The sequence below is a fragment of the Argiope bruennichi genome, chromosome 7 (assembly GCF_947563725.1).
Source record: "Argiope bruennichi chromosome 7, qqArgBrue1.1, whole genome shotgun sequence".
Lineage (NCBI taxonomy): Eukaryota > Metazoa > Arthropoda > Arachnida > Araneae > Araneidae > Argiope > Argiope bruennichi.
The window spans coordinates 6,729,303-6,750,346 of record NC_079157.1 but is presented as its reverse complement, the minus strand read 5'-3'; the positions used below and the strand labels follow the sequence as shown (position 1 = coordinate 6,750,346).

The window sequence follows — 21,044 nt, the reverse complement described above, 5'->3', positions numbered from 1 at the left end:
ATTATTTATTACCAAAGATTGAAAACTCCTTTATTTGTTTTAATATTAGCAGCACGAATCTTGCCATCCTTTCCCGGAAAGACTGCTACAGTTCTACCTATTACCCAATTGCACACAAGCATGTTATCTTCTTTTATTACAACCATGTCTCCTACCTTTAAGTTTTGTTTATCAAAGTACCATTTCGATCTTTGATGCAAGGTTGTAAGATAGTCATTGTGCCATTTTTTCCACATTGGTTGCACAAACTTTGTAGGTTTTTTTGCCATAAACTCAATAAATTGCCATAAACTCAGTCTATTTTCTAATATATTTGTCAAATTTGGCTCTACAATTGCAGTAAACGGTCTTCCGATCAGGAAATGGCCTGGTGTGAAAGCACTCAAATCATCGACATCCGAAGATAAAGGAGTAAGTGGTCGAGAATGAGAGCTATTTAACAGTAATTGATTAATTACTGTTAAATAACACTCATAAGTTAATTTCTGACCACCCACTACTCTTTTCAGGTGAAACTTAAAGGATTTCACTCGAGCTTCCCAAAGTCCTCCAAAGTTAGGGGCTCTCGGAGGCAAAAATTTACATTTTACATTTTCATTACTCATGTAACCACTTAAACTCTTATCAGGATTGTTGACCATTTTAAACAATCTTTGTAACTCAGTATTGCTCCCTATAAAGTTTGTCCCGTTATCCGAGTATAAAATACTGCATTTCCTTCTAAGCGAAAAAAACCTTTTAAGGGTAGCTATAAATGCTTGAGAACTTAATTCTGTTACAGGCTCCAAATGCACAGCTTTTGTGACGAAGCACAGATATATAGCAACATAAATTTTTTGGTATGTGCCTTTACGCTGGTGCTTATATTTAACTGTGAATGACCCATATAAGTTCATTCCTGAAATCACAAATGGAAAGTTTTGACTCACACGCTCTTTAGGTAGGTCACCCATTAGCTGGTCACACGTTACTGGTTTAGCTTTAAAACAAGTTGCACATTCCTGGACTATCTTTCCACAATCAGCTCTGCCATTAATCGGCCAAAATCTTTGTCTTATAGTAAACAATACTGTTTGTGGTCCTATATGCAAATGCTTAATGTGATAACTAGTAATTATTAATCTCGTTAACCGATGATTATCTGGTAACAATATCGGAAATTTTTTGTCAAAGCTCAAATTACTGTTGGGCAATCGTCCACCAACTCTTAAAATACCTGCTTTATCATTAAAGGGATGTAAATTTTTTACCTGACTTTGCTTTGAGACTTCACCTGAACATCTCAAATCTTTCATCTCTTTGGCAAACTCACTTTGTTGGACTAAACTTACCAATGAAAGCTCGGCTTGTCTGAGCTCATCAGGGGATAAAAAAACCTCTTGATCTGTCATCTTTCTTTCTACAATTTTCGATGAACCTATGAACATAACTCACAATACGAATAAGTTTACTATAACTGTTACTAATTTTTAGAAAAATTATAAAGAAAATTATTGTTATCACTTATAAAACAATTAGAGTCACTAGATGGTTTAAACTCTTTAGAAAAGTCATCTGCAATAACTCTGATTAAGATGTCTCTATTTGGGTATTCACTGCTACGCAAAAATGATGGCCCTTTAAACCACAGTTTTCAATGATGAAGTTTATCAGGATCGAGTCCTCTGGAGATGAGGTCAGCAGGATTGTCATTAGAAGGGACATATCTCCAATCTTCAATGCAAGTGAGGTCTTGAATTTGGGTTACCCGATTGGCAACAAATGTCTTAAGAAGAAATGGTTCTTTGCGAATCCTTGAAAGAACAATCATGCTGTTACTCCATAGATAGGTGCGGGATATTGGTAATTTGAGAGTACGTATCACCTTTTTCACTAACTTGGCTAGAAGCACTGAAGCGCCAAGTTCCAATCTTGGGATGGTAACTCTTTTTAATGGAGACACTCTCAATTTACTGGCAATCAATTTAATCGATGCGTGACCATCTTTAATACACTTACAGTAGATAACTGCACCATAAGCGGTTTCTGATGCGTTAGCGAACCCATGAATTTCTATCACTTCAGCTCCCTCAGTAAGCATACATCTTTCAAATTTCATGCACTTTGTAATGATTCAACGAAATTTGACCACTCTTTAGTTTGTTTCTCAGACAGTACCTCATGCCAATCCAGCTTTAAAGACCATAATTGCTGTAAAAATACTTTTGCCTTCGTCTCTACAGGTCCTAGTAATCCAAGAGGATTGAAAAGTCTTGCTAAAGTGAATAAAACGCAGCGTTTTGTGACTCGACAGTTTTTTCCTTGAGACGGCTTGAAATCGATTTTAAAGTAAAGGCTGTCCTTTTTGGTATTCCAAGAAACTCCTAAAACTTGCGTTTCCTCGGAGTGTGTAAAATTATAGATTTCTTCACTGCTTGTACTAAGTCTTCACAATTACTATGCCATTTGTGCAGTTGCATGCCAGAATTTTCCAAGATATCAATTAACTGCCTTTGAAGTTCTTTGGCGGTAACTAAATTATCAGAACCGGTTAATACGTCATCCATTTAAAAGTCATCATCAATGACGGATGCAGCTAGAGGATATTTTTCTTCCTCTTCAATCGCTATTTGTTTCAACGTACGAGTTGCTAAAAATGGTGCACTCACCGTTCCATACGTCACAGTATTTAGTTCGTAAGTTTTGGCTGGTTCCTTCTAATTTTCTTTCCATAGAATGCGCTGTAACTTTCTCTGACTTGGGTGAATCAAGATCATTCGGTACATTTTCTTTAAGTCCGCTGTGAAGGCATAAACATATTTACGAAACCTAACCATGATGGAAAATAAATCACCTTTCTACAAGTCTTAAACATTTTGAAATAAGGCACAGTCAATAAAGAAAACAAAACAATCCTACCTTATATGAAGAATTTTTATCCACAAGATATTTCAGTAACTCCAGAAACGAAACTTGATAGTGAATCGAAATTGTTTCACACTAATAATAATTAAACTGTTTCACTCCGTACGAGCGGACCACAAGTCGTCGTTGCTCATGAAAAGAACTCAAATAAATAAATTAAAATAAGAACTCAATAAATAAATTAATGCTCATTTAGCGGACTGTCATTCATTTTTAATCCACACTCAATAATTTGACGAGAGCTGATGGTACACACATCTCTTCCCGGCTGCACGCCACTCAACTCACTGTTTTACACGAAAACTCTTTTTTCATACAGGTGGCGCGACGGTAGTATGTGCAGATACAAAATCATGAGCAGCATCCGAATGGCAACTGTATTTCTTTTTGCTAAGTTTTGACAAATATGTTGACATATATGATTTTTGTTCTCCGTATCAGTTGAAATTACAGTTCTTATCTTATCCACATTTATTATTAAAATGTGCATTTACGACGTTAATAGACATAAATTTATTTAAACGAATAAGTTACGAGCAAATTTACATTTGTTTTTTCCACACAAAAAAATGTGTAAAAAAGATCTATTTTTTCAAGATGTTGATGCAAAATTTATAGTTTCTTTAATATATGTTTAAGATTGCCATATATGTATTATATTTATTCCAGAAAATTATAAATAGTTTCAAGTAACAACTTTGTTTAAACCAAATTATGGATAAATTTCCAAATGGTAAGATTATCGATCTTCCGCAGGCCTATTATTTTAAGACCTTTATGCTCAAATATTCATTATCTAAGGATTGATATTTTATGGCTGTTGAATTATTTTTGTAAGATTAATTGATTGCTGCAGTGTTTTAGATAAAGAAGAAAAATATTGGAATATTTACATTGTTGCGTAATTGTATTTAAAGTATTCTATTTATAGAGGAAATATGCATTTTTTATCACTTAATTGTTTATTTTTTTCTCTCTTCTATCTTATTAGATTGCACTTATGTTTCTGGAATACCCTGTCCTATAGATACATTGAAGACCACTGGAAGCAAAACTATTACATTTTTGAAAAATCTAATAAAACTTTCATCGATAATATTCAGTAATAAGCTGATGCGTACAAGTTGTTCTCTGCACATTTTAAAATGCTACGTAACACAACGAATGATTTTCTTTTCACTTATGCAAATTTTGTGTTCATCATACTGAATGATATAGCTTTAAACACAAGGAGCACTACTTAAAAAAAATTTAGTTTGGTTATGAAACAGGAAAGAAGCAAGCTGTGAGGCAGACAGAAAGTTCGAAATCTTTTTTCATATTGCATAATCATAGCAGAGAGAAATCATACTACATACAGCTACTTTTTGAAGATTGTGAAATATAGCTTTAATTAATTTCTAGCCGTCTAGTCCAGACAGGGTGAGAGGTATTTAAAATTATTGGGAAAGTATGCATTCCCTCCAATTCGAAGTTTCCACCCACGTTGTTGGATGGAAGCTTTTTGCCATCCAACAACGTAGATGGCAGAAAGTTCGGTTGGATGGTTTTAAAACAATCCAAGGTTCAATGATTTTTAAAATAATTCTATACCTTTTCGCGAAAGAAGGTAATTCATTAAGTGCTAGAATCAAAATTATTTTTGTAGAGAAAAGGGGCAAATTTTTAAAAATTTTCAATTATCATTGAGTACATTGTAATTTCAGTAATACATTACATCTCATGGAAAATAATTAGAGGGGTTGTCAGTATCATCACAAAGCGTTTTCATTTTGCTATCCAGTTTACTTATTTTCATGGTATTTTCATTACCTTATTTCTTTAAAACGCATTTGTTGTTCACAGCGAAATTTCTTATATTTTTAGTGGTATAAACTTGCTCATGTCATTAATCAATTTTTGAAATTGTACTTAACATTTCTTCAAATGCTCAGTCGAGTCATTACTTTTATATAAAGAAAACCAATTGCAAGGAAAACGTAATCAATCCGAAGAGGACGTTGCTTAACTTATGAATTGAAAGGATTGACAGCGACTATCCAGAAAAAGAGACAACTCCTCAAATTTTCTTTTAAAACAAAGTGGACAATAACCATCTATAGAGAGTTAAATCCTCTATAGGCAGCAAACAGACAGTTCTCTTACAATGGCTGTTTCTACAAACGGAGTTTCCTGCTAAAATATGGCACCATTTTCGCATCCTTATTTAACTGAAATGATAGATTGGGTAATAAAAGCAAATGTCAACAATAGGAGCAGAGTAAAGTATAAAGAGATGTCATATTAAGGACTCTGGTTTGCATGTTCTATAGGCAATAAACGCCTGGGAACATTCCAGTCAGTAGTCTTATGTCTGCTTCCCCATATCTTCTTACTATAAAGAGATAAAAAGGACGAAAGAATCAACACTTGCCACGGAAACAACATAGTTCTTTTAGTATCACACATTCCGAATGATCGAACGTCGCTTCCCAATAAAAAGAATCGGTTTATATGCACAGTGAGTTTTCTACAAAGGAAAAATTATCGTTACAGATCGATACAGCGAAAAAGTGACTATCACTTAGCGCAGATACAAAATTCGCCGGAACCAAAGGGAAATATCATTGTGATAAAAAAAATCTCTTGAGTCTAACATTGAATATTTGAAATCAGACAGAATTTACAGATTTATACCTTGGATTTCAGATATCGACATAGCTAGAAATCCCTTGGAGTGAGAATAGGGTTCTTTGATGGCCATGAAGTATCGGATGAAAATTCTGTCATCCTCCATTTTTAGAAAGACACCTTCATTTTTAACAAATGTCCAACCTCTCGAATGGTTACTACTTACTTATCCAGTATTCTCCAGCAACTCCAGTATTCTTCTCTCAGTATTCGTATACTTAAAATTATTCTTTTCCATTCTTTTTTCCTATCCAACCAGCAATGCATAAAGATTGGTGCATCTTTTATCGAGGTGGTAGGAGGAGTAGGAGGACATGGAGAAAAAACACACACAAATTCTTCTTGTTTAGTGCAGTGAATTGGTGTCTTAAGTGTCTGCACCAAATTTTCATGTTGTTGGCTGTAGTGGAAGTGGAGTTTGGTCCTTCGTGTTGACCAAGTTTTTTAACATCTTAGCAGTCATTAGGCTTGACTTGCAGCACTTTATACGGGCCAAAAAAGTTTGGCCCGTATGAAGTGCTGCATCTCAGTTTCAGGCCCGTTCCAAACTGGGTTCTTCGTATTACCATCAAGTCACCTGTCTTATACTGATGAGCAGTTTTCCGGTTCTTATTGTAAGTACGTCGAATTCTCCTCTTGAATTTTTAAGGATGTTCTTTTTGGCTTATCTTGCTTGTTTCTGAGCTTTACGCCTGTTAAAAGCTCAAAAGGTGTTCTTTATGTGCTCCTTGAAACTTTAGAGTTTTGTACTGCGGGGACGAATTTGAACTTTTAGTGGGGTGATCAATAGAAAGTTTGGCTAAAACTGGAATAATTGTGCCAAGAATCTTTCCCACTTGTCCTTACCGCGGGGAATTTCGGTTGTAATACTTAAATGTTGAATTTTTTCGGTGTCACAATATTCTTGAAACTCTTTAGATGTGAATGCACTGCCTTTATCTGTTATGATAAGATATGGATTTCCAAATGTTATTTTTTGTTGTTTGAGTTTCTCTATGGCGTTTTGTGAAGATGTAGATTTAACAGGATAGATCCAAGTAAATTTTGTGAATACGTCGACTACTGTAAGAATGTAGTTGTATTTTTTATTAGTCGAGAGCAGAGGCCCTAAAAAATAAACGTGGTATGTACTGAAAGATACGTCGTCTTTTGGAATGGGGTTTAATAATCCTTCACTTTCACCTAGGGATTGCAATACCGGACCGAAAGTTCAATACCGGTATTCGGTATGTTTTAGATCTTAATACCGGGATACCGGTTTTAATACCGGTAGTAGAAATTTTTGAAAAAGAAAGAAAACACAGGTGTTTCTTTGTTTTATTTGCCAGTTTTATAAGAGAGTGTAAATATAATAAAAAATAATTTGTAACTTACAAATTATATCAGTATATAAAGAACCACAAAAAAGTAAAGAAACATCTTATTTATTTAGTTCACAAAAAAGTGTAAATATCCCTATTCAATCTGTGATACTATTACAAATTTTTGAAATATGATCTTAAAAAACATAATGCATCAATTGTACTTATAAAAGCTTTGTTTTAGACTATTTCCTGTTTTATTTTTACCGAAGTGTACTTTAGAGTGGAAATTTTTAAAGACTTCAGATAGCATTTGTTGAGGGACCACTAGAAGATCAGAATCGTTTACAATTTTATACAGTATGTTATTCTTCAGAATCAAGTTGTTAATTTTTTTTGTCAAAAGTAATTTAATGGAATTGATATATTCAGCAGCTTTTTGACAGTGGACGATTTTAGAAGTCAAGTCATCATGTGTTATCATCATAATAAGATATCGGCTTAAACAATCTACATGCTTCATTTGCTTCCCTGGGCAATGTAAATTTCATAGTAAAAATCTTCCAAAAACAAAGCCTATCTAGCAATTTTGGATGTCTGCTGTGCTTTGCACATAGTTTTTTTTTTGAAAGGCTGAAGAGTCTGTTACAATTTTAAATTTAGAGTCCATCAAATAGTTGCGGAATTTTTTTAAAACTTCAATAATCGCTAAAACTTTAAGTTCATAATTTGAGTAACTTTCTTCTTGGGGGACATTTATTGCTCACGTAGTGAATTGGGTGAAGCTTATTATCGGCAGATCTTTGTAAGAGAATTGCGCCATAGCCAAATTTGCTTGCGTCAGTGTGCAATTCTAATTCTGCGCACTGTCTGTAAATGTGCAATACAGTAGGTTCAGAAAGTTTTTGCTTTAAAGTTATGAATGCTGATTGTTGTTCGGGACTAAAATAGAATACTGTGATGGCACGAAGTAAGTACCTTAATGGCTTGGCTATTAGTGCGTAATCTTTGATAAATTTTCGGAATTTGCCAGTGAATTCGAGAAAACTTTGAATTTGTTTTACGTTTTTGGACTGTGGAAAATTTTTAACAGCGGCGATTTTATCTAAAAAAGAGCTACCGTTTTCTATTATATTGCCAAGGATGTCGATTTTGGATTTTAAGAATTTACATTTCTTTAAATTTATCTCCAATCTGTATTCGGGTGTTGTTTGTAATCATGGCTAATGTATCTTTGAAAAATACTTGGGCTTTTGCAAAGGCCAAATGGTACTTTGTTAAATTCGTACAGGCCGTCATGTGTGACAAATAAGATATGTTTCTTACTGTCTTCCTCCATGGAAGCATCCATTTTTAGATGAATGGTGAAGAAAAATTTCCCCGCATCTAATTGATCGAGAATTTTCTCAATCATGGGTAACGTGTACCTATGCATGTACCTATCGTATGTTTACGATAATCTATGTGTAATCTTAAGTTGCCACCTTTTTTTTTACATTACACTAGTGGAGAAAAGTAATAGGAACAACTGTTCCTAATAATTCCTTGGTCTAATCATTCGTTGATTTTTTCTGTTTTTTTTTCGGGGAAAGAGAGTCGCTTAGCCCTGTGACAGACTGGGATGTCACCTTTCAAAACAATTTTCATTTTCAATTTAGTGTCCTTAATTTTGTTTGGTTTGTAACTGGTAATCAAAGATGACAATTCGCTTCTAATATTTGAGTTAGTAACATGAGTTAAATCAAAAGGATATTCATTAATCACATTAGCGACATGAAATAGGAAATGATCATCATTATTGTTAACAAAATGAATTCCATCTTTATCAACTGTGAATTGAGTTTGCTCCAAAAAATCAATACCAAGAATTGCATCAATGGAAGTGTAGAAAGTGATGACACATTGAGAACCTGAATGGTTGCAGGCAAAGTAATGTTTTGAATCGTGATTTGATCCTGGAAGGAACCGACGCTTGGACCTTCGACAACACACACTGGTTGTGGGGGACGTTTTCGATCAAATTTTGTTGAGTGATAGGTGTCAGAAGTGGGATAAAATTTTCTGTCACCGCCGTGCCGTAAAGGTTTTGAAGCATTGAACAGTTTCTAATAAACTTTTAATTTATCTTTGAATTCAGGGATTGACTTGCATCCATATAATAAAATTTAATTGTTGGAAGAATATGGAATGCCATTAATCACATAGCCGATTAAGGATGATTCATCGAGACAGCCTTTGTGAGCTAAACCCTCATAGCTAAAAAGTATTCGTGCAGTGTTTTGTATATTTTTATCCGTCGAGATTCCAATAATTGGTGTAACTGAATGCTGTTAATTTTATCTGAAAACTCATCTAATAAATGTTTTTTTTATTTATTCCCAAGTGTTAATACCGCGAATAGATCTCATTAGAGTTAGCGCAGGGCCTGTCAACATTTCTTGACAAAAACAATTTGATGAATGAGGTTGATTATTTGATGTAACTGGAAAATGTCTTCGACATCAGAAATAAAAGTTTCAACACTGTAACTATCTTTAGATGAGAAAGGCTTAATGGAATCTACAATGTTTTTCAGACTAAAAGCCTGAAAACAATTAATAAAAGATATCTGCATGTCGATAGAGGAAGAAGTTTGATCTGTATCTGCAGCGAGAACGGGCAATTCACAATTGGAATTTATTTGCTGGATATGGTTTTCGTTTCGCGAATGTTCGCGATTAGTTACATCATTTCCATGCGTAACTTCTGGTTCAATCTCATCTATTTCGCTAGTGCAGCTGGTTTCGATTTGCAATAGTGAAAAGTCACCAAGTGAAAAGTCGCAATTCAAAATAGAGTCACAGCATTTATCTGCATCAGTAGAAAATTCTATATGAAGTAAATTGCAAATAGCGATCAGATCTTGAAGTGTAAACTCGCTGAGAAACTTTAGTTTCGTTTCGTCAAATCGGAAGTCAGATGCAAAACCTGAAAATTTCCTTAGCCAGGAACGGTTTCGTGCATCACCCTCTTCATTAAATATTAATCGATGCAAAAGTTTTGTATGGCTGGTGCTACCGTGTTTTAGAGAGTGTACTATTTTTGGGTAATCGTTTAAAGTAGCCAAAATTCAAGATTTTCAAACAGTTATCACACACAATAATTTTGTACTTAAAGATTGAAATACTAAATCAAACTTCAAAATATCAAGCACTTGAATGTATATTTTCAGATCAAGGTAGGATATGTTATTTCAAGGCCAAAACACAATTTCCATACCAGTATTCAATTTTGGTTAATGAAAATAAAGCACAAAATGTAAAATGTCTTTCAGGTTCGTAATGTATAAGTATGTTACTTCAATAAAATGATGCTGATTTCAAATATGTAATAGAATAAGTAATTTTCAAATTTAAATACATAATTTAATATTAATGCTTAAAAAAATTCTTCAAAGAGTAAGTATTTTCAAGTATATTACTCATATAAATACAAAACAATTTTAATATTGAAAATGTTCTTCAAAAAAGTCATAAATTTTCAAACAGTTTCGTTTTCAAACTAACTTTCTTTTTCTCATTAAAACGAAAGCCAGAGTTCAAATACAATAACGTAATAATACGCCACAATTTTAATCAATTTTTTCTTAAAATCAATAAAGTGACTTCGAATCAATAAAATAAATAAGTGATTTTCAAATATAATAAAAAATGCAACACGTGACAATAGCAATTCTAAAATATTCTTCAAATAATATTTATCATCAAATAGCTTTGTTTTGAAAACGATTTTTTTTTTCATTCCATAAAATGGAAGTTAAAAATCAAAGAGCATCAAATAATTCTTCACAATGTTTTAAATTAATTAATTTAAAACATTGAATTTGAGATTTGCCAAAAACAGAAAAAGATGCATTCCCCCCCAAAAAAAAGCGAAATTTTTTACCAAAAAAATGAAAATATACTTATTCCCGAGACATGAAACTTTATTTTGCTCAAAGTACGATTTGGAAATGTAATTTAAGACAGTGTGATCAGTAAGTGGGACTTATAAAAGACAACTAGTTTGAGGGAAGCACAATTCCATTTTGTTCAACTTTGCGATTCATATACTGCTGGTGCGAGGAGTTGACATCGATTAAATTTTGTGAAAAGCAACTTGATTTATCGGATAAAACTGTTATAGATTGGAACAATTACACGTGTGAATTATGTGTCTTGGATATGGAGAATAAACCAAACAAGAAGGTTGGTGGACCAGATTGCATTGTGGAAATTGATGAAAGTTTGTTTATTAAAAGTAAAAATAATTGTTGTCGAGTATTACCCGAACAGTGGGTGTTTGGTGGTATATGTAGAGAAACAAAAGATTCGTTTGTTGTCACTGTTCCTAATAGAACTAGCTCTACTCTTCTTGATAAAATTATTGAAAATATTGCAGATGGTAGCACAATTTATTCTGACAGTTGGAAAGGTTACAAAACAAATAGAATAGAAATAGAAGAATTCCTACATGTTAAAGTTAATCATAAATACAATTTTATTGTTCCTGATACAGGAGTTCATACACAAACAGTTGAGAAAATGTTTGGCAGTGCTAAATGGAGGAACAAAAAACATCATTTGGAATCTTATTTAACAGAGTTCATATGGCGACAGCATCAGGTGAAAGAAAATAGAGAGTGTAGATTGGAGGCACTTAAAAACCGCCAAATCTATAGCTGCGGTGGCGTTAATACGTTAAGTACCTGGCTTTCTTGACGATGCTCTAGGGGAGTTTGTTTGCGGTGGGAGGTAGAAAGCGCCTAAAGCCATTTTCTTCTACCCGTAAACAAGCTCAACGCCCGGCGAGCCGCCCTGTAGGGTCGTGTTCTCAATCAAAAGAAGACTACACATTTGTCTTTCCTACATTTTAATGGACGAACACAGGACTACATGAACATTAAGAAAAAGAACAAAAGTTTAGGGCTGGTTGCCCTTTAGACGGACATGGAATGGCTGTTATTCTTCAACTTCGACGCTCATACTTTCCCGCTTCAAGCGTCTCCTCTCTGCCGTTTGCCTCGCTTATCTGCTTCTCTGTCTAGTCGGGACACTACTGCTATCTGCAGGCGAGGTAGGGAGAGTAGTATAGGGGCTAATACTACATAAACCAAATTTGGCACATGCATACCTTGGAGGTCGGGAATGTGCACCTGTGGTCCCTTTTTTAAAATTTTTAGTTAGAATTTTAATTATTAATTAAAAACTAACTTTCCCGCCAAAAATGGTTTAGGTAGGCTTTTCATTTCCCCACCGCCAAATGAGTAAAGCTTCAGTTTTTTTCCCCACGCTAAAGAGGATAGGTTTAAGAAATTTTCGGCAGATTATTTCAAACGATTCTGTTTATTTTTTTTAGTGTTTGATGCATTTAAAACTAAACATTGTTAATTAATCGATCTATTCATGATGAATCTGAGAAAATTTTGTTGAAAACTTCTTGAGATATTTTATAAATAAACAAAAATATTTCTTTAGTGCCCATAAGGTTTAAATTCCCAGCGATTCTGTTTTCATATTACTCACTTTCATATTACTCACTTTCTGTACTCATATTTAAAAAAAAATGTTTCGTTTCAGTAAAATAATAATAATAATTATATTAATTGCAGTTTAATCATTTCCACTTTAATTTAAAGCCTAAATTCTACTGGATCTAACATAAAATGAAAGAGATTCATATTACGTGATGGCTGAAGGCCTTTATAATATTATGAGTGAATTATATGACTATTAAAATATTTTAATGAAGAAGCAATTAAAATGGGAGTTCTATAAAATATTTAATTATTAAAATTTTAACGTCCATTAAGATTTGCGAACCGGCTGGTCGACAAAGGCGGTTAGTACTACATAAATGGGTAAGATTCAGAATATTTCACTATAGAAGACATTTTCTTAGAAGTTAAATCAAAACTCCTGAAGCAAACTGAAGCAATCTTCAATCCTTCTTCAATAAGATTAGCGAATCAAGATTATAAATCACACACATAAGCAAAACAAATTGTATTTAGATTTTGAATTCTGCTCTTAATGAAATATTATTAGTAATGTATTACTAGTAGTTAGTTTAAGAATTACATTAGAATTCAATTTGCTCAATACTTTGAATAACACAACGCCATTTGTATTCGTTAGAATATAAATACATTTTTTAAAAACGGATATTAATTCCATTTGAATGAATGTTTGTGGATTTGAATATAGAAAGACAAACTAGACTGTTAAACATTAGCTTTTCATGTTTAAAGTAGACGATAATGAAACTGAACAAACTAAAATATCGCAATTAAATTTACAAAACATGCTAGAAAGTGATACAATGTAAAAATAACAATAGAAATTATTTGGAAACCGAAAGTGATACCAAAATTGCAAATATTAAAAGGAATATAGTTTTATGCCATCAAATAAAAGTTTTTAAATATTTGTTTTAAAATATCTGTCAGAACATAATTTACTCTTTTTCGAAATTTCCTTGTATTATCCTGTAATTCAAGCTGTGACGCTAAACATACAATTCCTTTCTATTAGTTATCACATATTCCATTTTGAAAGGGCGGTTTTATCGTTTTGAAGACAGTTTCTGCTGCTTTTATTGTGTCCGACTTAATACGATGGAAAGAAGAATAAATCAAGATGTATCTACATCAGATTATGCAAATGATTATCTTGCAAAATATTGAATCGTATGTCGTTGGCATCGAAAGAATGACAATTAAAATAGAATAAATGAATTGAAAAGCTTAATATTTGGATCCGTTTAATGGAATAACCCATATTTATTTACTTTCTCTCTCTCTAATGGTAATTCAATGTATTGTTGCAATATAAAAAGTCGATTCAGAGATTCAAATTTCCGAAAATTATTGTATTGAAATCCACTTATATTTACTTAATGGAGTTGAGCATTATTCGCTTAAAAAGTGATATGGCTAGATTTTTGTTAATATATTAGAATAAAAAAAAACACCTTGATTGCCGCGAATATTAGAAGGCATCATAAGCTAATTATAACTTTTTATATTAAAAAATATTTGAAAGGGGATTAATTTTATGATTTTCATAAACACTAAAACTTCTCAAAGAAGTCGAAAGCCTTAATTTTCCATGCACTTATTTTCATCCAATATATTTCATCTGAGTGAAATAAGCTTTCAAATGGATTAAGTTCAGACAACTCTCTCAATATGGACTCGATTTTTTTCTTTAATTTTCATGAAAATAAATAAGAATACATTTTTTAGCAAATAAAAGAACATAATTAAAAAAGAATGATTTGCAGAGGAAAAAAATACCCCAATTCCGTGGCAGATCAATGTGCATTTACGTGATTTAAAAATACAATCGGTTTGCTTTATTATATAGATACAAACAGAAAAATCAATTTTATGGTTATCTGTAATGATTATTTTCTGTAAATTATCTTGTGCTCATTTTTAAATAATTGTTTTCTCTCAGAATAAAGCTACACAGTCAATTTGAATAGAATGTTCAAAATGAATAGAGTTTTTAGTTTTCTACAACAATAAAATTGAAAAGAAAACGGCGCCAACTGAAAGCAGTGCATATAAATAAAATAGTGCGTGTTGAAAATAGTGCATTAAAGCAAATTTAATGAATTTATCTGCGTAGTTTACAGAAGAAAATTTTGTAATATAGGTTCCTACATTAAATATTATTATATATTTAGCTGCTGAATTTACTGACTGTTGCTTTTGAAATTGAAATCCGACGTTATTAAAACTTTTTTGAAAATTTGAAATGAAATAAATTTTATTCCTTCAATAAAAAAAGGAAATAAATTGACATTCTAGGTTTTATTTTTGTTATGAAATAATATCAAAAAATTATGTTGATCTACAATTCAGGTTATTCAAAATAATTACTTTTTTTTTTTTTTTTTTTTTGTAAACAACGACTGGAGGAAATGCCCATAACATAGGAAGATCTTTTAAGCTATACTTATGTACGTAATAATTTTCCCAATGTGAATATTCTTGCTGAAAGGACAATATTTTTAAAATACTCCCTTCCGTTATTATTACATGATATTATTGAAACAATTTTTAATTCTTCTAATAAAAGTTTGTCATGGAAAAGTGAAGTATTGTATTAGTTTTGGTTTTAAATGTCGATCGAAAATAAGCAGTAGGTAAGGTAATTTAATATTTTCAAAAAATTTCTTTTCAGATTTCCTTCAAGTATGCATCAGAGGAAAACCAAGGTATGTTATATTAACGATTGTGATCTTCAAGAATCACGGCATTCATCAAAGAACTTGCGGAAAAAACGAAATTCCACCGAGCAAATACATCGTTTGGAAGTTTCTGAAGACAATCAATTTTATAGTCAGCCTAGTATTCTCTTTCTATCACTCAGCCAGCTTCTTAACTGATTACTATGCCTATCCGACAACAACGTTTGCCATCGCTAATCCTCGAGAGTTTAAAATGCCTTATTTTTGCAACAGTAATCCGTAAATATACTTCTTAGGACGATCCCAATAGTTCAATAAATTAATAGACAGTACACTCCAGAGTATCTGTTCGCGATTATCCGGCTTCCGTACTATCCAGCCCAGTTTTCTTTTATCGTAATTAAATGTGGAAGGCAAGGCGTATATTAAGCCCTCTATTAAGGACTTTTTCAAAACCTAAAAGCTGTAATTTTTGAACTTATCTTAAGGTTATCTTTTTATATCTGTGTAATCATTTATCAGTAAAAAATAAAATCAGTTTGAGCCCATCTTCTTAAGAATCAGGCTTTCTGCATTTATGGGGATTTTTTTCTGGCATTACAGAAGTTATGTTAAAATAGGAAGTTTTTCTAATTTAAAGTTAAATAGTCACCTTTTCTCTAATAAATTTTTGAAGTGTGTAGTGGAATATATAAAGATATATAAACCCACCAGTACAGAGACTTTTATTTTAACCCGGCACATTGCCAGAAACTGCTTCTAGATTCACCGGGTCCCTGCCGCGTTCACTTTCTACGTGGCTTGAGATAAATCGAGGGCTTAGTACTCAATAAGAAGTAAGAAAATATATATTATAACAATGAGTTTTGGTATAAAAACTTTGTCCTCTAGTATTGGTAGGTAAAGAAAGGAATTTATAGAACTCCGGCCTATCCAGCTGTTTTGTTATCTGACCTACTCTTCCGCCACATTAGGCCGGATACTCGGGAGTGTGTTGTATATAATTTTTTGCAAGCATTTATGTATTACTGATTATACTGATAATTATAATCTTAGTAATTAGGCAATATTAATATCTAAATAATCTTTCAAAATCATATATTTAATATTCTTAGTATCGAAAATAATATGCCTAATTTGCACTTGCAAAAGCAGGATTTTATTCGAATGATATTAATGGAAAAAGAAAGAGAAATGTTTCATGTTAATTTTCATGGAACTTCAAATTAATATTTGAGAGCGGCTAATAATTTCATCCTTTTAAAATTTTATCTACATTTGATTTAAGGAAAAAACGCTAAAATTTTAATTTATTTATTAATTTTTTATTCTATTTCATACTGGATGCATCTGCAATTAAGTTTTGATTTTTGGAATAATTTTTTATTTCAAAAAACATTAACTAAAATTCTTTATTTATTTACCTTTTTTCAAAGCATCGATTTCCACTCTAAACTCACTGAATTGTGCTACTCGCGCTGAAAATCCAGAATTTCTTTTTAATTCCTCTGCACTTAAATATTTGCTTACTTTATTACAAAATGCAGTAGGTTTGTTATTAATGAATCTAAAAATACAGGTAAGATTTCTTATTAATTTATAAAATTTAATTAATTTTAATAAGACTAAAGATTAATTAATTTTTATAAGACTAAAGAGTGCATCATAAAAATTTGAAGTACGGTTATTAACTGAAAGAGTCGTAGCACATTTTATTTCATCAGTATAACCAGAATAAGGCAGTAGTTAATTATCCTCGGATTCACCAATTCGCAAATCTGGACCACCGAACGACATGTCATTCTGTCATTCTTGAAATCTTTACCTACATTACAGACTCTAGAAAGTAAGTTTGCAAGATTATTCTTGGAACTCACATGCTTCCATGACAGTCTTTTGAAAGTGTTTGGATCTCCATTTCCCTTTTGCTGACAAATGTTGTGACCTTTTGAGATTCAGCCTTAATCAGCGTTAAAGCAATAATTAAATCCATTCAGAACCAAATTTTATGAATAGGTAATTGTAGAATTGTCTGAATGTTTTAAACTAACCTCGATAACAGTAAAGCTACACACAGTTCCAATCTGGGTATAATAAATGTTTTCAAAGGAACCACTCCGGACTTAGTGCAAAACAACCTAGTTTGAAATAGTCCCGATTGTTTAAAACGTTTTATATAGATGTTTAACAGCAGCAGAGGCACGTTCTAAGGTGTCGGAAAAATTGTATGTCTCACTTTTGAAATTTAAAAAAATTAACTTCTGACATTTTTGTGTGGAATTTTTTACTGTTCTTTCATTGTATATATTGGCAGCTATTCACACCAATTTAATTTTATTTTTCATAAACCTCGAATATATATTGTCAGTAAGTAGGATTATTTCATGTTTTCTTACGCTCTGTTAAACAAAGAAATATAAACATTTCAAGCGAAAGCCAGTGTATGTCGACTGCGGTTGTACATTTGTTACTCTTAAAATGAACAGGCTGAGAGAAAATTGGAAAACTTTTTTTAAGGTTTTGCTTTCTCGTTTAACTTTTTATACATTTACTGTAAAATGTTTGTTGGATCTGATTTATTTATAGACATTCTTTGATACAATTGATGCAGTGTAGTAGAATTTTTTTTTAGTGCTTCCCGAAATTAAACTCTTCAACTCTCCCATGCCATGGAAAAATGAATTCAAAAAACTTGGACTAATTCTCGATAAAAGACTAATGTTCGTAAAGTGCTTAATAACTAATCGCTTTTTGTAAAAAAAATGCTCTTAAAATTACGTAGCTACAAATGATTTCCAAGAATTTATTTCGAGGAAGAATGATTAGAATCATTTTAATGGTTTCTAAAATGACATATCTTGACGTATATATCATTTTAATTTCAAGAACACCTACAAATAAACAAGACGAAATTGAAATAATTTCTATTCATTTTAATCGACGTTCCTTTCTTCATTTGCATCCGTAAGATTCAAATAAAAGTCCATTTTATGGTTTCAAAAATTATTTTAGGAGTAGATTTGAGTTTGGGCTGAATTTTGGTATTAAATTTTATATTATATTTTATTTAAGTTTATTATTATATTTTATTTAATTATTTCCTTAAATTAATATACTAAAATCCAAACGAAGTCTCTATTGATATCGTCGTTATGACAATAACGATCATTAAGATACTGTTTTCTGGCAGTTCATTGCGTTTGGCAAATATCGCATGCGACACAATATTCAACTCAAATTTGGTTTCCAGCTGAATGTTATTCTAATTAAGTTACGTCAATGGGACTGAAAGATAAGAATCTTTTCTGTAGATCCATCTAAGTAAAATGTATTATGATGTTTCAGTCAAATGGTTTTACTATAAAATCAAGTAACAAATTGCTTAATAATATTCAAGTGCTTAATAATATTTTTGTTATTCTTCCTGTCACAAATAGCTTATTCAAAATTCTTTATGAATTACAAATATCCGTTGTAACGCAGCGCCCTCTTTCAAGGTTAAAATTAATCCACCACATCTTTTAAACATTCTCACATCGACAATAACTTTATCTAAACAATTTTCACAGTTTTAAATATCAAAAATTAGTAAATCTTTGAATCATTAAAAAATGTTAATAACATTATATCTCTAATTTTTTTATATTTATTAATGAAACCGATGCTTGCTGCGGTTAGATTTTGATAATTATATTCATTTCACAGCTGCTGGTTGTTTAAATTTGTTAAGCTTCAAAACAAAATATTTTTCGATTTTTTTAAATGTAAGATATAAAATTTATTATTATCTCTACGTTACCCATTAATATTTTGTTGTTTCACTGTTGCCTTCCTGTTACAAACAGCTTATTTAAAATTCTTAATGAACTGTAACTATTCATTTTCAGATGCGTATTCTTCAAAACTCATATTTATTTCGCAAAAAACAACATAAAATTTAAAAATATTCCATTGTTTTTGAGATCACAAGTTCTGAATACAAAATTCTACTAGCGATCTGATGACACAGATGGCGCTACCTATCGATAGATTCTATTTCTTTCATAAACATTAGCAATGCTGCGTACAGACAAAATCTAGAAGTTCCCGACCGGTGGCTAATGAACCGCAGTAAAACTTCATAATGCTATTTGTCAGACAGAATATGTTACAAGACTTCTTTATTTTCAAATTTTTAGCGACCGAATATAAAACAAAAAATTTACTGAATTATCTTCAAAAGATGAATGAAGTAAGAAAATACAAAGATACTAAATAAATGATGTGGAGCAAATTCAGGCATCGTGGTATACAAAATAATAACAAGGCAAACAAATAATATTTCTGAAAATCTCTAATTATATAAGGCTCAATAATTTTTAAATCTATGTAAATATAAAGGTTGCATTAATTCAAGATTGCATGACGAAACGGTGTATTTTTGCTACCACTAAAAATAAAATATAGTCTTATTTTATTATATATATGATTATCGATTTCGTGTGTCGTAAGCGTATTGGTTAAGGTGTTCTGAGCTGCGTATAGACCGCTTCTTGCGGCAATAGTAATGACCGGTGTCAATAGACGCTGGCAATAGTTAATTCTCATCTTATAATGGATTAAAAAAGAAACTTGTTGTCAATTATAACAAGAAAAGAAAAAAAAAATGAATCAATAATATTTGTCAGCTCTAGAACCTTTGACCTTACGCTTTTGATCCAAATTTGTATATGCAACCACTTTACTACAATTTACAGTTAATGCTCCTCACCTCCAAAGCTGTAATCGTGTGTAAAAGGCACGCGCCTCCTCTTTATGTATACAAACTTTCAAGAGTTTTTGATAAATTTTAGTAGCATTTCAGATTTAAATAAAACTCAGAATTCTGGCCTAAACATTCATTATCAAAAATTACTTTAAAAAATTAGACCATGGCAATCTAACATATCCATACTAGTAGTAATAGGAATTTTTTAGTAGAAGTTTACAACATACTGGCGAGCGGTGAAGCAAATTAGGCTTAGACACAAAACAGAAAATATCGCTAAGCACAACCAGAATTGGCGAAATATCGGCCAAATTTAATAGTTTGTGATTTTGATTTTAATGTCCTGTTGCTAGAGAAATGATTTACATTTGGCAGTTCACTTCTGTGATGTTGGCGACTTCTACAGAAATGATTGGCGAGATCACCGCCACTTTGAGGATTATTGTTTTTTATATATGGTAGGATTAGAAGAGCTTGTGCAGCGGAGGGAGAACGATGACTGTGCGTTTGATTTGAATTTAAATAGATGTTTCTAAAGAAAAGTCTGAGTGCTGCGTTTTGTTTGAGTCATGCGTCTTTTTTAAGAAGTATAACACGATCGTGTCATTACACTATCAAAGAAAAAATTACGTAAACAATCTGTAGTAATTTTAAGTTTGAATCACAAATCACTAAACACAACCAAAATTTTTTAAAAAAATTCTTTCTTCATTCAGTCTTGTGTTTTTATAAGAGGAAACAATTTACCATTAGAATTTGAAATAAAATTGATTTTTATAATCAACATTTAAGTTTGTTAATTATTACAAACATTACACCATTTAAATTCCCTTTTTAAGAATTAAAAGGCTTATTCCTGGTTTGGATAATTGGAAGTGAACAACATTCTCATTTTTTATCGAGAGGAGTAACGATTAAGAAGAAAAACCAATTAGAAGAAACATGCAAAAAAATAAATAAAAGCAACTAAATGACACAAGAAACAAAGAAAAGAAATAAGTATTGAATATAACTAAACTAAACTAGATAAAATTATTAAATAACAATAAATAATAATAAAGATAACAAAAAACTTATAAAAAAAGAATTTTCAGCTGCTGGCAGCGAAATTCAGTACAAAAGAAATTGTGTTCAATAATGTTTATACACCATTGTAGTGGTAGAGTTATGGAAGTAAAAATAGACTGTTAGTGGACATTTTGTTG

The 21,044-nt window shown here is 31.6% G+C and overlaps 1 protein-coding gene across 1 annotated transcript; it reads right to left on the bottom strand.

Annotated features, from left to right (window-relative positions):
- Nucleotides 1–1,633: 1,633 nt before the first annotated feature.
- On the bottom strand, nucleotides 1,634–2,080 carry LOC129975028 (uncharacterized). Its single transcript, XM_056087891.1, has one exon. It carries the CDS (start codon nucleotides 2,078–2,080, stop codon nucleotides 1,634–1,636), a length of 447 nt encoding a protein of 148 aa, XP_055943866.1.
- Nucleotides 2,081–21,044: the final 18,964 nt, after the last annotated feature.

Coding starts and splice junctions, on each gene's coding strand:
- LOC129975028 (XM_056087891.1), bottom strand. CDS start 2,080: ATGCTTACTGAGGGAGCTGAAGTGATAGAAATTCATGGGTTCGCTAAC.